Here is a 16,474-nt window from a genome sequence, read left to right as displayed (position 1 = left end):
GAGAAATATGCTCGATCATAAATATCAGTGTCACCAAAATATGTGAGAAAATAAGTTATGAGTCTAACACACTAACTTTGGGGTCTACAACAGACAAGATGAGGATACTAATAGTCATATTTTCTATCCAAGTTTAAAAGAAAAAATACTAAATGCAGTTTCTAGAGATTCAAGAGTAATGGTTCCATCACCACTAACATGAAATGTTGGTTGTTAATAATCATCAGACAAGAGGTCCTTGGTTCATGTCAATCATATGTTCCAGGTAAAAGCAGCTTTAATCAAAAAGACTTCACTCAAAATCAATTTTTCTACAGGTGCATAAGACTACATTCTCGGGCAACTTATGGGAAACAATTTTGTGGAAAAACAAGGCTGAAAACATTTCTAAATTATTAGAAAAATAGTAATAACACACTGCAACAATAAAACATAAGCGAAATGCTCCGTTATAGAATTTCACCAAAATCTTTCTTCAAATCTTCACATGAACTCATTATTTTTACCATAATTAAGCGCATATCTGCACATAAAGGCAACCAACATTGATGCTGATCCACCAGCCAAATACTGTACACAAGAACCATTCCATATGATTCATTTACCCACTCCTATTTCTTATCAGTTGAGTTGGTGAAATAACTGCAGTTTCAAGAAATTCTTTATGTTAAACAGAATATTTAACGTTGCTAAAAGTGTGTGTCCCCTGACAAAGTTGGCAGCATGTCTGCCAGCTTCAGAATGTTTGAATTGTTTAACTTCTATGGTTAATGTTCTCCTTAATTTTTTGATCGTGGAATTTCAGAGGCATTTCTCTTTCTGTTGTTAGTCAGAGTAAACAGGACAATGTCACTACACCTCAAACAGAAACAATGTTACTTGAAAATATTAGTTTTCAACACAGCACATTCACCTCTTAAGTACTCTTTTTATCTAGGAGTCATGCCTTACATCCATTAAACACTTTCAGGAATACTATACCAACAAACATACCCATCTCTGCCTTCACAGTGAGTGATCTTTCTTTTGACATACTCCTCAAAAAGCCCAAGACCTTAGCTCCAAAAGCCACTCTATGGCATACTTCAGCTCCCATGGTTCCATCCACTCCCATATCCCCTCCCAGATATCTATAACACTCCACTCCCTCTAGCTTATTTCCATTCAAACTCACATTCCAACCATCCTGTCTCTCTTGCTAAACTTAATAACCTTGCTTTTAGTCACTTTAATACTAAACTTTCTCCTGTCACACTCCCAAATTTAGATAGCAGCCTCTGCAGTTTCTCACTTATGTAGACCACCAAAGCTATGTCATCAGCAAACAGTTAACTGACTCACCTCCAACATCCCAACAACCCCCAACAGACTGCAAACAAACCTATCCCTCTAAGACCTTTGTATTTACCTCCCTAACCATGCCATCTATAAACAGATTAAACAGCACCCTTGCTACAGACCCATTTTCATCTGTAACCACTTACCCTCCTCTCCTACTACTTGTATACAACTATACTCTCTTGACAAAAACTCATTGCTTCTAGCAACTTTCTTTCCTCACCATACACTTTTAACAGCTTCCACATAGCATCTCTATCAACAATGCCATAAGCTTACTCCAGATCTATAAATGTACATACAGAAATAGAGAGCAAGGCAAAGTACTTACCTACCGACAATGAGATTTTGCCATCTCTGTCTCCATCAACCATGTCATATGTTCTCTCCAGATCCATAAATACATATACAGAATTTGAGAGAATACCCACCAACTGTGAGTACAAAGAGTGAGATTGTGCCTTAGGTAATGCTATCTTGTTTGGTGCTCAATAATACTTTCCTCTGCTTTCATCCAACAGCTGTATTTACCAATCTTTCTGAAGCTAGTTGCTGAGTCTTCATTTGAAGGTTTTACTGCTGCCTCCAGAGTGATTTCATTTCTCATTTGGTAGAACACTGAAAAGCCTCTCCACTTTCTTGGTAAGGTTCTCATATTTTTGTTCAATGTCATTCCATTAAATTTCCAGGTATAAGAGTCAATCTGATTAATGCCTCTTCTTTGTGAAAACTTTAATTGTAAAACGTATCTTTTGGCTCTCATGTTTCTTTTAGTCTTTCATGGTAGTTCAGATGTTTCACTCACTCTATTTCACTTGAAAAGTGTCTCTTAACCCTATGGCTGGAAATTATGACTAAATTCGTAATACACACCTCTCCTTACCATGAAATATGAGAATACTCCACAACTGTCAAAAAGAGTCTGAACATCCTATTACTTCAGGACCCTCTCCAGACTGGGAAAAGGCATCTTGGTCCTTGAAAGTACTGCTCCTATAGAGTGGCTGATTCTATTCTCATGCATAAACTATGACTCAATGCTACCATCCACACACTGATTCTTCAACTCTGTTCTCTTTTCACTTTGTTTTCACTGTTATTTAGTTACATTATTGATACTTAAATGTCAAGATATGCTGTGTCAGTACATGCTTTGTATCATAATGGATAAGTAAAGTAACATAATGATATAAAGCAATGTTTTTGATGAATTGGCAGAGTGGAGCTGCCTTTATTGTCCATTTACATCCAGCTCTCAGAATTTTTGGTAAGTTGTAGACATTACAATGCCAAGATATGCTAAGCAACTGTTTTACATTGCAAAAAATATATAATGATAATCTACAAACTTTCTGACAACTGCTCCTGTATTGGCAACACAGGGCTGCTTAGCATCCCTTCAAATCAAGCTCCTAATTTTTTCATGCACTGCACAATTTGTTCATCATCATCAGTGTAAGGTGCACAAATCATGTCTGCATGCATCAGCCCATAATACTTTAAACTTTTCTTTTTTTTTCTTGCTACCAAACGGAAAATTCAGGGCTTTGTCTTGATAAAAGATAATGAATAGTAAAAATGGACTAATTTCCATTTTCATTTTTTACTGGTGAATTCACACTATCCAGGAATGCAGCTGAAAATCAATTCCATAGCCCAAAGATTGATCCTCTCTGGTATATCTATTTCTTGTTTTGTCAGTGACCATATAACACAGTAGCGTCCAACTCTTCTTCACATGTGCACAATAATTTTGCATATACTTACACTACTGTATATTCCTGATGTAAATGAATATATCATGTTCTATCTACAAACTAATCTACACTAACAGCTTTGTCTTAAATGTGTATTCACTGAGGTATTCCTCTACCATAAGTTTTGTCTTTGCCTTATCTCATACCCAACTAGAACACATACCCTTAATTATTAATCCAATGTCCCACTTTCTAAATGCCCAATCCACCTCTATACCCTTCATTCACTTTGTCTACCTTTTCCTTCACAGTGTCACACATTAGATTTTCTGTCCTGCTTTATCTACAATGAAAAGACATCTGCATCAGAAGAAATATATTATAACTGCCTCAACTAATTTTTCCCATGCATATGTTAGAGTAGGTTTCGTCATTCCTCTCAGAAACCTAAAACTCCAAGTTCAGCCCCTTAACTTCTCTAGATGGGTATTCATGCGAGCCAGGAAACTCCTCTAAATGGATACTTACACACTGAATATCACACCTCTATTTCAGGGCTGCCTAATGAGCCTGGTTGAATTACTGAGGTAGCAGTGGGTGATAATGTCTCCCTACAGTCATTAATTCTTCAGTCATACAAGTGATGGTACATTCTCATAAGTCGTCTTGGAAGGAAGCTAAGTGGTTTGTAGCAAGATTTTGCTTGATTTAGGAATCCCATAAAGGGGGTCATGGAGTTGTATTACAGTCATTCACACCTGTTTGCTATTCCCAGCCTCACCAATATCTGCATATCCGAAAACCATAAATTTTCAATCCTTTTAAAGATTTTTCACTTCTGAGCATAGTGATAATAAATCCTTGTTTCATTCCAGACAACCTTAGACCAATCACTAAATCAATAATCATTATAAGAATTACAGCAAGTCAATAAGGGCAAAAAAAATTCTTTTAATCTTTCCTCAATTAACACTCTCAAGGTATACATCTCATCCATATACCAAAATCTTTCCACAAATCTTTCTTGAGTTCCTCTCACTGCATTGCATGTGGTTTCCTTTATCCTCTGTCATCATTATCATCCTGGCATACCCTTTATTCCCTAAACTCCTTAAACTTTATAATGAGAGATTATGGCAAGTATAATTTCTGCAATACACAAAATTCTGTATATAAAAACTAGCCATCTCATTTTACCAGCAGTCTGCAGAACAATCTGCCAAGTGGCTACTTCTTTCAAAGTTTAAAACATGCAGACACATATAATAATCAACCAGTACCCTGAAAAGCAAAACCTATCTTAGAAACATTTGCACGAATATGGATGAAATACCTTTCTGTACAGAAATATCAATAATTTTCTTTACCTCCTATCTACTTATTGTAACAATTACATCTCTAACAATACATTATGGTAAAACAGATGTATGGCTCTCTCATATAATATTTGAAGATCATATGACACAAAAATCATATTAAGAACACTGGTAGGAGAGAAAGCATCAAACTTTCATCTCTCTATCTTAAAATCATTCAATGGATGAGTGCAATCTGGAAAATAGAGACATTTTCATTTCAAACCAAAATTATAAACCAATAAACCAAGCAAAAGTATAAGCTATCACGGATAATATTTAGTAAATTTTTCATTATATACCATTTAATCTATAAAAACCTGGTCACTAAATAATAGAAGTGTATGGAACCAAAATATCCATAATAAAATAAATTATGAGATAATGAAGAGATTAAACTCTTTATGGCACAACAGTTTCAAACATTCCCCAAACTCATTATAACAGACATAAGACTAAGCTCATATAAGACAGTAATCATGTGTTCTCTAAGAAATCTAGATTATTCATTCAGACTTTATAGGAATCCATAGGAAATTCTTTCCATCGATCCCTTTATGGCTTAATCAATATCTCACATATCTCTACTTCCTCAAAAATTCATAAATACCTTCCCTTGTCTCTGCTTTTTGCCTTTCATTAATCTCTCTATATTTCAAGTAAGATCTGACCTCAAAATGGGCTTTTGTCTGTGACAGGAGCCTCCAATGTAAAAAGAAAAAGTTATCCATATTGATCAAACTGAGAATTTCTTCATGAGAGTGGTACTTACATACCAAATCACTTCAAAAGTATCATGTATCCTTTTTCCCACCGTCACAGAAGATTGGACTTCAAAATTTTACCTAAACACTTCAGATACTAACTACCTTCACAATATCAAATGTAAAAGGCCAAACAGAAATGCTCAAAACACTTGCTAAAAATTCTTGCTAATCAGAGTATGAGAAACTACTTTGAGCTTGATACTTTTCACTTTTCTCCAGCATTTCTAATGTTACAAGAAATCTTAGTCCATATGAATGTGACTGGGGAGGTTGCCTTCGCATATATACACAAACACATGAACTTAAGAGTTTAGGTCACCCAACACCTCTGACCTTTCAACAATAAGAGGGCCATGAATACTACCAGAAACATTTCCAAAGGAGACTTGCATTTCTCAAATAAGCTATCTTGTGCTTCAACTACAGGGTATGATCAACATTACAACAAAATATTAAGAGGATTTGGCTGTTAAATTACTAAGTAAGACACTGCAGACGAATTACATTAGTAGCAGCTGATGTCATGTAAAAGAAATGAAAAAGTCTCATGCATAAAAGAAAAGAAAAAGTCTCATGTATAAAGGAAATAAAAAAGTCTCATGTAAGTATTTCATAAGTCTCTGAAAATGAGTGGCACTTTGGTAAACACTGAGAAAAATCAGTGGCAAATGCATTTCCATTTTTTTCATACATATTCAGCATTGCCTGTATCAGTGAGGTAGCGTCAAGAACAGATAACTGTGCCTTACAGGGGAAAATCCCTTCTTGGCCCTTTTTCTCTTTTCCTTCTTATGGAAAAGTAAAACTAAAGGGGAGGATTTCCAGCCCCCTGCTCCCATCCCTTTAAGTTACCTTCTACAACACACAGGGAGTACATGGGAAGTAGTCTTTCTCCCCTATCTCCAGGTATCTCTGCATTCTGCCATTCTTCCAGCAATTCAACTTGGGTCATATAACCCATCAACAACACTGTCATAACCCATCATCAACACTGTCATCCCCTTCTTTGGGAAACTGAACTGCAATTCCTGTCACTTTCCTACATTTCATCTTGTGCACGTTTTTCACCATCTCCTCTTTTTCCATCATTCCATTCGGAATGACTCTTTCACTCCACATACCACCTCATCCCAAACATACCATATCAAATACTCTTTACAAGTATTCACTCCATCACCGTTTTATTTCTTCTTTCCCTGTGACCAGTTCCATTCTGTTCTCTCAACATCATTTCAATTTTGTACACATCCAACCTTCTATATGTCATACATTTCACCGACAGATCTAAGCAATGCTTCCCAAAATACCTGGCACTAGTCTTCCACTCCCCTAACATCATTTGCTCTCATCCTACACCATTCGCCACTCAACCTCTCTAGGTATCTCTGAATCCTGGGCACTTCTACAATGTCACTTACCTTCAACACTTCTTCCACAGGTATTTTATCACTTTCACCACTTTTCACACTCATCTCCACCATGAAAAAATCAATCATTCCACTTGCTGCCCCTCTCAGTACATTCACCTAAAACAACACATACCTTGCATGTCTGTCAAGTACCACATGTTACACTGATATCCGTTCATCTCCAAGCCCACACACTCAAGTACAATTGTGTATACAACATTTATAAACCAGGTATTCCACATAGACATTCCTCTCTTAGCAACTAACCTGACAAGCTTCACTCAAATTTCATTTGCACCAAGAACACTATACCCCTGGGACTCTGAGGCTCATGGACCTTCAGTGAAAAAAAAAAAGGGGGAGGCTTATTTGAACCTTCCAAAGATTCTTGACCAAGACTGCAATGTACCCTCATCCAAACAAAAGCAAATGATTCACTTCAACAAAACTTATAGTGTAAACCTAAACCATTACTAACTTTAGAGTGGAAAAGAAACTCCTGTCACAATCTTTATGAGGACCCGCTAAACTTGGCGAAAAACAGATTGGTCATTACTGGTGAATAAAAGCAAGTAGTATTCTCAGCTAAATGTCAAGCTCAGAAATGTGAATTTATAACTCACAAGCCCTTTACAAAGAGCATCATAATTAAGATATCAAAAATAAATTATATGGGATAATTTGCAGATTAGATTCACATGCCAAGGACTATACTTTAAATATCAATTTGGGGATGGGACTCTGGTGGGGACTAAGGTTGGAGATGATGAGGATGGGATATGAATTTGATGAGGACCATAGTTGGAAGTGATCAGGAGTCAGTTTCTTACCAAATTACTGAGGAACTAAAGAATGATAATGGGGAAGTAAGTCTTTTGCTAACCAAGTATCAACAAATCAACTAGCTTACAGCAGAAATGGAAAGAGAATGACTTGAAGTATTACTAAATGAGAAATTAAATAGTACTATGATCAAATCTCACTAACTTACAAAAGAAATGAGCGATACTGATCTGAGCAGAATTTTGTAGCCTCATGAGGAACAGAACCAGAGAGAATAGTTAGAGAAAGATGACAGTACATCAAGCTCTTACTTAATTGCAGAAGAACTACAGCAGAGGTGACCAAACTTAAAATCTTACTTAAGAAAGAATTTAAATGATCTACAGTAACAACCTTTCTCAGAACTATACTAAGGACTTAATGTGTGACATTAAGAGGAAGATAAAGACTGTTGGTGCATGTTGCCTTGCAGTGATTATTTCTATGTGACCCACAGTATTTCTGTAAGTACTGTTAAAGTAAGTGTTCCAATTATACTAAAGTAATAACTTCTGAGTGATATCAAATAATAATAATAACAAATCAGACTGCAGTAAAAGATAAGTATAATGGAAAATTATGGAAACAACATAATGACAAGAAAAAACATGGGTAATATCTTTCTACTCTAGAAAAACTGCTTTGAAACAGACATATCTTTGTCCACTTTTAGAGTCTGTCAGTGGTCAGACTGAATGTTTGTGCATACCCAATGCATCTTTTTGGAAACATACATTTTCTCAAAGAAAATTATAAGGTTAAAAGTTCCATCAACCAACATCAAACATGTTTCAAGTTTACTATGTTTGCACTACCCCTGATACAAACCACACAAGTTCACTGTCACTTAAGCCTTGAAAGGAAAGAGGAAACCTTTCAGAAAGCAGATGTATCTATTTTGAAAAAGACAATGAAAAATCAAACCATATATTTTAAAATAACAGTGTAAACTAATGATCTGCCTGAAATGCAGGAGAGGTCATAATTCAAAATTAAATAATGCAAAGTTACCAAATTATTTTGGAAGGGGCAGCATCGCTAAGAAATGAAGGTCATGTTCATTTTTGTCTTTTGTATGTCTTTTCTAGGTACATCCTAATCATGATATAAACATACAGCACTCTCTTTTTCCATGAAAATGTTACTTTCATAATACAATAGTTTTTAAAAGCAAAATCAAGCTTGAAAAGTACTTTCTTTTTAAAGATGAGATAAAAGACAATGAGATCAGATGTGAGGTCAAATATTCTGAGTGTAACTGATTACAAGTAATAATTACTTTATCATATGTGATTGATAGTTTTCACAAAATACAACTACAACCAAAAGAATTACTCAAAATACATACCAAATACAAGTAATCAACAATAACAAAGGGACCAAGCTAGAGACAAGATCAGCAAAATACCTTCCTTCCTAACTGAAGATGACAATAAAAATCATTCTTATTTTGCATGTTCATGAAATAAAATCCCAATACGATCTTTCCAAATTCATTTAATAACTCAAATTCATGACCATGACAACAGCTATATTTCAAAAATCTTTCCTTTCTGAGCAAAAATGCCATGGAAAAGTAGGAAAAAATTAAAAAAGATATTTAATAATCCTTTACATTCAATTACTTTGCAAGACAGTACTGTGGTAGGGTAAAATCCAATCACCCTGTTACATGTGGTCTTATCTTTTCCTGCTACTCTTTGAATTCATATTTGCTTTGCATTCTGGCATGCTAAAGAGTATTCAAATGCTGTCAGCAGCAATAACTGACCCACACAAACAAAGAGTATTCAATTACTCTATGAAAATCAAGGTGATGAGATGTTGCAGAACTGGTTTCCCTGAGAAGAAATGTAATATATCCTCAGAACTATATGCTGCTCACTAGATATGTAAAAAGAAGCAACAATGGATGATAGTATAAGCACAGTAAACAAGTAGGCATGTTGAAAGTTTACTCGTGAAACTTTTTACTTTTCTATTTTTTCTTATATGTCTGTTTCCAAAAAGGTGGACTGAACAAACATACATCTCCAGTTTGATTACAGATATGGGTCACTGATGGAAAAAAAAAAATACATGGTATTCAGAAAAGACCTCAGAGGAGACAAAGAGAAAAAAAGTATAATTCATGCCAAAATCTTGGACATAATTACAAAAAGGAAAAAGGAAAATTGGTTCAAAAGTCAAAGTCCAGTTTGACACCCAAGCAAAGAATATATAATACTAATAATAACGAGAATAATAATAATAATAACAATAATAATCATAATAATAATAATAATAATAATAATAATAATAATAATAATAATAATAATAATAATAATGTAATAATAATAATAATAATAATAATAATAATAATAATAATAATAATAATAATAATGAAACATAAAAGAGAAAGAAAGTTTACTCACTAAGAGGATCTAAAAGGTGCAGGTCCAGGGGGGGCTGGGGTCCCTCTCCATCATGCCCTCCCCTCCTGGGCCCCCCCTCTGGCCTCCTCATGGCTATCTCCCTCTCAATCTCCGTAATCTGCTTCTTCATGAGTTTGAGTGTTGAAGACGAAGGAGACTGAGCATTAGTATGAGGGGAATTCCGTGAGTGGATTTTAGTATGGGGGGAACTGGCAGCATTGGGAAGGGGGGAGTTATGAGAGTTGAGCGTTGGGAGGGGGTTCAGGGGTGGCAGCTCACCCCTGCACAATTGCTCATCCAAGGAGCGTACAACAGGACGCTGCTGTAGTTGCTGTTGTTGTAATAATTCTTCCTGCAGCTGTTCCTGTTCATGTTCATACAAAGATTCTTTACTCTCTTCTTCTTCTGGCACTTCCATCCCACTCTCATCACCTATAAAACACAGTGCAGTTATTATTCCTATGATGTAGATGTTATTTGTCAATATGAATAACTAGTAAATATACAGGGAAGTTATATCTAAATGGTTAAGTTGATATTCATTTCACAAGTAACTGAAAAGGTTGTTCCTCCTTTGTAGAAATGCATTAATTTCCCTGCCTTTGATATTGCTACCCTGTCACTCAGGTTAAAAAGTTATCATTCACTCTGCAAGTCAGATCATCAAAATCTTATATCCTAAATCATAAATCAAATGCTAAACAGAAATGAAAATAAAATGTCCTTTAAAACTATTAAGACTGACCTGAGGAAAGACCATCCTCAAGTACCGGCATTGCTGAGCATATGCCTCGAGAGGATGAGTGGATGGACCCTTCCGGGTCCATACCAGAGTAGTCGCTCTCCACGTCACCAGAGTCACATGAGGTCGTTTCAGGTGATAAAGTGAAATTGCGTGAATGGCCCACCTGTCAAAGGCATTATTCTGAATACAGATGAGATGATACATTGTCAAAATGTGATACCTATACATTATAACACATGAAATGATATTGATACAGTAATTTTCTAGAAACTGATCAAATGAAATTGGTTAGAACTGAAAAAAGAGTTGAGAAAAATATTACAAAATCTGAACAATAAGATAGTAAAACAAAGTATTTTTACAGTACTAAATGTTTATGAGGAATGTCAACTAGCCTGATGGCAATAAATAGGAAGAATAACAGATCTGACTGAATAAAGAATCAGGTAAATGGTATCCAAATCTGTTCAGATGTAAAAATCAATAAAAAAAGATACACAATGAATAGTTCTAATATGGCTTTTCAATGCAAAATTTTTGAAAAGATGTAATCTAGCAATGCAAAATGTTCATACTATCTTGACTAAAATATATTCATATTTGAGAGAGCTGGAATATTCAACTTAACATGTTCTAACAGGGATTAGACAGGAAATAAAAGACAAGACAGCATCAGCCTGAGACTGGAATGAATTCAGTAAGATAGGATGTATTCAAGTGAGATAGGATAACAGATATACCCAGATTATCTCTGACTAGAAGGCTGAATTAATGCAGAATCACTCTAGTATCAAAAATTCATTAGGTTAGGAGGCTGAATTATTCCTTGGACTGAAATGTTTCTATGAACAGACTGGAAAGGACTGATAACACAACAAAGGTTTGACTAGTTGAGATTCTTGGGGTTAAAGGTATTTTGAATGATGAAGGTTTACAGATATATCTACATTACATCTGACTAAGCAGTTGAAGGTCTTGAGATAAGTATAAAAGGACTGATACATATGAACTTATTAAAGTCAGGTATACTGCACCAAAATTACATTACAACACTTGACTATTCAAAAATACAGAAATTCAGGATGTTTAAAAAAAAAAAAAAGAAAATGCAGAAAATTCACAAAATATGGACAAGGGAGAGAATGTGAAGACAAATCAGGCATAGAAAATACTACTGGAAATTTTACAGGACCTTTGTTTATGTGAACAAGTAATGCAGTAGAGGACAAGCAATTCTAATTATGATAAACTCTATAAACCACAATTTCTTTTAATTTTCATGCTAATGACACCCATCAGCTTAGTTTACTTACAATAATGGGCAATAAGCATAAAACTTGATTACAGTATTCTTATATTCAGCAGAAGAATTTCCAAAAAATATTTTGTAAGCATAGGACCACCTACAATCAAAAAATCGATTATTGTAATTTGTAATTTCTTCCTAAAAACTTTCCCAAAACAATGGTGCAATACCTGCAACTACCTTCATCCTTAGCCTCACTTCAAACAAAAGCATTTAGTAACAATTCATCAATTCTTTCAGTAATTCACCATCTTGTGTTCCAATTTGAAAGCCATACTCTATATCATCTTATCATAATATGTCCTTATTCCTACTGTCATTCAAATAATCACTCCTCAGTGTCATTCTTTTGTCAATACCAAAGATAGATGTTACTCCGTCTATCTATCTTTCTATAGCTCTGGCACCTGTTCCCAAATGGAACTCCCTCAAAGGGGTCGCCATGGCAAAAGAGTCTCCATAACTAGTGAACTCCAGGGCTGTTTCTTAGCCTTTTAGTGCCTAAACCTTAACAGGCCACTGGTGGAGGGCAACTCTACCACAGTGTTTGCAAAGGCTCCTATCTAATGTTCCTACTAATTACTTATACCTAATGCTCCAGCCTAATGCCTCTAACTGCTACTTTTACCCAAAGTTTCTACCTAATGCTCCTTCTCAATGTTTCTACCTACCACTTCTATCTACTGCTCATAGCATTCTGCCAAAATACAGAGGTAGCGCTAGTGCTCATCGCAGGAAAATCTAGAGTTTCGAAGAATGGGCTATGTGAGTTAAGTGCTGTTAAGTGTTATGTATGTATGTTTGTGGAGAGAATGCCAGTAGTTTACATGTGGGTGAGGCAGAAAGAAACAACAGCTACCGGAGTCAGAGGAGTGCAACTTGACCACCAATGAAGTGCTAACTCACTATCAGCCATCACTAAACCTCCTGAAACCAAAGCAGGTAATACTGGTAATATATCTCCCTGGTTGATGGCCACCTACCAACCACTAGCTAACTGATGTTAATGTATCTACAAATATAAATTCTCCTCCTTCTAGCGTCAATTTATTGTGACATCTTCTAAGTCCTAAACCATTATTTTTTTGTCTAACCACTCAATTCTTTCTCAACCTCTTAATTCCAATTTTCTTTCTCAACATCTTAATTCCAATCCAAAAATTATTTCCCTTCATCAATCTGCACATTCAGCATCAATCTAAACTACAGTACTATAGTACTCTAATTCCTGCTCTCACAACTTCATAAGACTACTTTTCTACTGTCTTTCCAGAATCTATGTTCTATCCTCATGCTTGATACCATTACAGTACTTCAGTTTTTTATTGTTGTGATAAGTTAACAGCAAAGAAACAGAAGAGATGCTTGAGGACAGAATAAGAGAATAAACATAAAAGCTGGCAATGCATAAACTCTGGAGGATCTAAGAACAAAGAAGCCTGAGGAAGATTGTGATACTTTTCAGTGCTTCTAAATACTGTGCACGCTTTTGTCATACGAGTTTGATATAAGCAACAGATGATCTACCAAGCTCTGCATGGAAATCTGAACAGCAGTGGTGATGCAGGGACTCAAGAGTAGCAAAAGGATAATACATAAGGAGCAAAAAGGAATTTCTTGTTATCAGAGAGGATACTGAGAGGTCAAAGGAGGGAACACAATGATGAGTAAATAAAAGAAAATGTAAGGACACTGACTAATGTAAATGAACTTGGGAAAAATGGAAAAAATGATGTGATAAGAGACAGTTAGATGTTATCATACCCAAACCACAGATACTTATTAGGAGAAGGCATATTGGTTTTGGATAAGAAGTAAAAGAGTGAATAGATAACGTGAAAAAACGTGGGGTGATATAAGGTAGTTTGAAGATACTCTGCCCTAACCACCCTGCTATCTGTCACGGCATGGCATATTGAGTTAAAATAAGAAGATAAAACAGTAGATACATAATATGGAAAACATGAGATATGAGGAAATTAGATGATTTTCTTTCCAAACCATCCAACCATCTATTGAAGTTTAGATGAAATGATAAGTAAGTGGAAAAATTACCATGACCCCTGATGGAGCTACCCATCATTATTGTTAAACAAGACTAATATATGAGAAGGAAAGATATAGGATAGTCTTCTTTCAAACAGAGGTGAAAAGAACATACGAAAAACTTTTAATATAAGCCCCTACATCTTCCTTTAGACCCTACAAGCCTTTTAGTTATCGGGCTAAGCAATTTGCTTACAAGGGTTTAGCTACAACAGAACAAGTGTCATGCTCAAACCAAATCATACCTCAGTTATGCATTGCAGTTATGCAAATCTAAAACTGGAAAAGACTAGAGTTAAAGTCAACCAAATACACTTTACTCATCAATTATGCTTCTTCTTCACCCACTATGGCTGTAGAATCATGAATTCATTACTCTGATGCGTATTTATGATAACGAATATTCAAAGCAAGATTACATGAAATTTGGTAATCAATACAATATCTAGAAAAAAATACCAATACGGTTACGATTATAAATGACATTATGCTGAGACACATCATACATCTGTATCGACAGAGTACTTCGACCAGACTAGTCATGAAACGCATTTCTTGGTCAAAGGCATAGCCCAATAAAGGAAGGTGCATTTCAAGTGCCAGTTGGAGTATACGCTTGCATATTTACAACAAACTAAATAGAAGATACTTTTGAATGACTAGTAGGGAAGAAGGTTACTCTAAACTTCTATCCAAAACAGTTTTTGGTCATTAATAATGGGCATTCACAATCATAACCTTATTACACTCGGCAAGTAACAGGAACAAACATTTCAACTGCAATATGAAAACCAGATACTTCAAGGTTTCCGTTCTATATTCAAAACCTTAAATATCCAGTAAGCAGAGCATGGTATCACAATGTAAAGAAAATAGACTCTGTTATCAAAATGAAAGTAATTTTTTCAAGATTTCCAACATGCTTAAATATAGAGTATCAATTAAGAGCACAGGCAAAACTGAATTACACTATGTCATGTAGTACATTGTATATCAAATACATCACTAAAATGTGCATTACAATACTTATATGCATAACGTACATATAAAAGTATTGTTTACAGTCATGCAAGGCAATCTGAAATATATAATGTATGTAAAAAATATTGCCAATAAAATTACCATAAGAACTTGAAGAAAAAAGTAATGACAAATTATACTATACTTCACAATTCTGCATAATATGTTAGTTACAAGACAAGAGCCCTAACTATCAACCACCTTCATCAAAATGTATATGCGGTAGTCATAAAAAGTTATCACAACAGCAACTGTGAATAGGCAAGAAGTAACATGATTAAGTTCCATCAATACAATGCACAATATTACAAAGGTCTGAAGCATCAGAAACAACATGATATCAAAAAAGACAGCCTTAACAAAATAAAAATGCATGCAACATATAACAAAGAATTAAACAATGATCAAAACGCAACAATAAAAGAGTGATCAAGCATGACAGAGCTAACTACACCTAAAATAAGTACCTCATATCATAGCAAATACATTGAAAAAATAAAGCAAATGCTGGAAGTCACAGGGTTAAAACCAAAGATAAAAATGGGACACATTACCTAAAGGACAGTATATCAAAGAATCAAGGATGAAACACAGACAGCTTTTAACAAAGCAATGACCGAGACTCAATGTCATACCAAAGAAAATAACAATGAAAAAATTCAAAAAGCACAAGCAAATCTGTTAATACCCATGCTTTCAAAACACAGAAAGTGCTGTACTAGTAAAGTAAAATAGAGGTTGGAAGAGGAAACACTCATCAAAACATTATAAATACAAACAGAATGTAACACATTAAATATCTATGTCAAACAAATACTGTAGATTAAAAGCATGCAGAAAAGCAAGAAACACTCAAAGGCATTACATAAAATCAAAAACCTTCGTAGATATGAACAAGAAACTCTTCAGACATCAAACTGCGAGACACAAATATCGAAAGAAGCAAACACTGGAAATGTACATAACAAAGCTACAACTCAAACAGACAGGTCATAAATAACAGACTAGATTACAGAGTGTGTCCATAACAGAACAGTGAGAAACATATGGCACTAGCATGAAAAAAGTTGCCTGATAACACAGAAGCAAAGATTAGAACAAACAAAATGCAACAAAGCATATATGGCTAGTATAAAACAACACTTTGAGGAAAATTCATTCACCAAAATGTACAGCACAAAAAGTCTGGTAAAAATCTCTAAATACTAGTTTCCCTTACAGATTATCATCTGTATAGTTTTGGAAGATAAACGATCTGAATGTTGATGACATATTTCATTGAATCTTTTATTATCGCAGCAATAACATTTTGTAAAAACTTGATTTATCATTGCTTAATAAAATGTATTTATTTCCAATGGAAACATAATCATAAATAACATCAATATCAGAGGTTTATGTCCTCAACAATAACTACTGCGAATAAAGGGAAATGAATTCTTAAAATCATAATCAAATGGAATTTTAATACTACGTAAAATATGATAGGCACTATAGTTTCTGATTAACCTGGTGAAAATAATGAGGTACAGTTGGGAATAAATGCTCATATTCC

General features: G+C 34.8%; 1 protein-coding gene across 27 annotated transcripts in view; it reads right to left on the bottom strand.

The window, feature by feature from the left end:
* LOC139755581 (uncharacterized) overlaps positions 1-16,474 on the bottom strand; it is an 887,125-nt gene that overhangs the window by 609,523 nt on the left and 261,128 nt on the right. For 26 of the 27 annotated variants that reach the window (XM_071674063.1, XM_071674071.1, XM_071674089.1 and 23 more), the window contains 2 exons: positions 10,548-10,710; positions 9,803-10,234 (listed from right to left, as the gene is read on the bottom strand). In XM_071674063.1, coding sequence (XP_071530164.1) covers positions 9,803-10,234; positions 10,548-10,710 — 595 coding nt within the window. The remainder of the gene's footprint in view (positions 1-9,802; positions 10,235-10,547; positions 10,711-16,474) is intronic. The other variant, XM_071674086.1, reaches the window with a different exon arrangement.

The sequence above is a fragment of the Panulirus ornatus genome, chromosome 19 (assembly GCF_036320965.1).
Source record: "Panulirus ornatus isolate Po-2019 chromosome 19, ASM3632096v1, whole genome shotgun sequence".
Classification (NCBI taxonomy): Eukaryota; Metazoa; Arthropoda; class Malacostraca; order Decapoda; family Palinuridae; genus Panulirus; species Panulirus ornatus.
The sequence above is the reverse complement of the archived record's forward strand: the minus strand, read 5'-3'. Positions and strand labels throughout refer to the sequence as shown.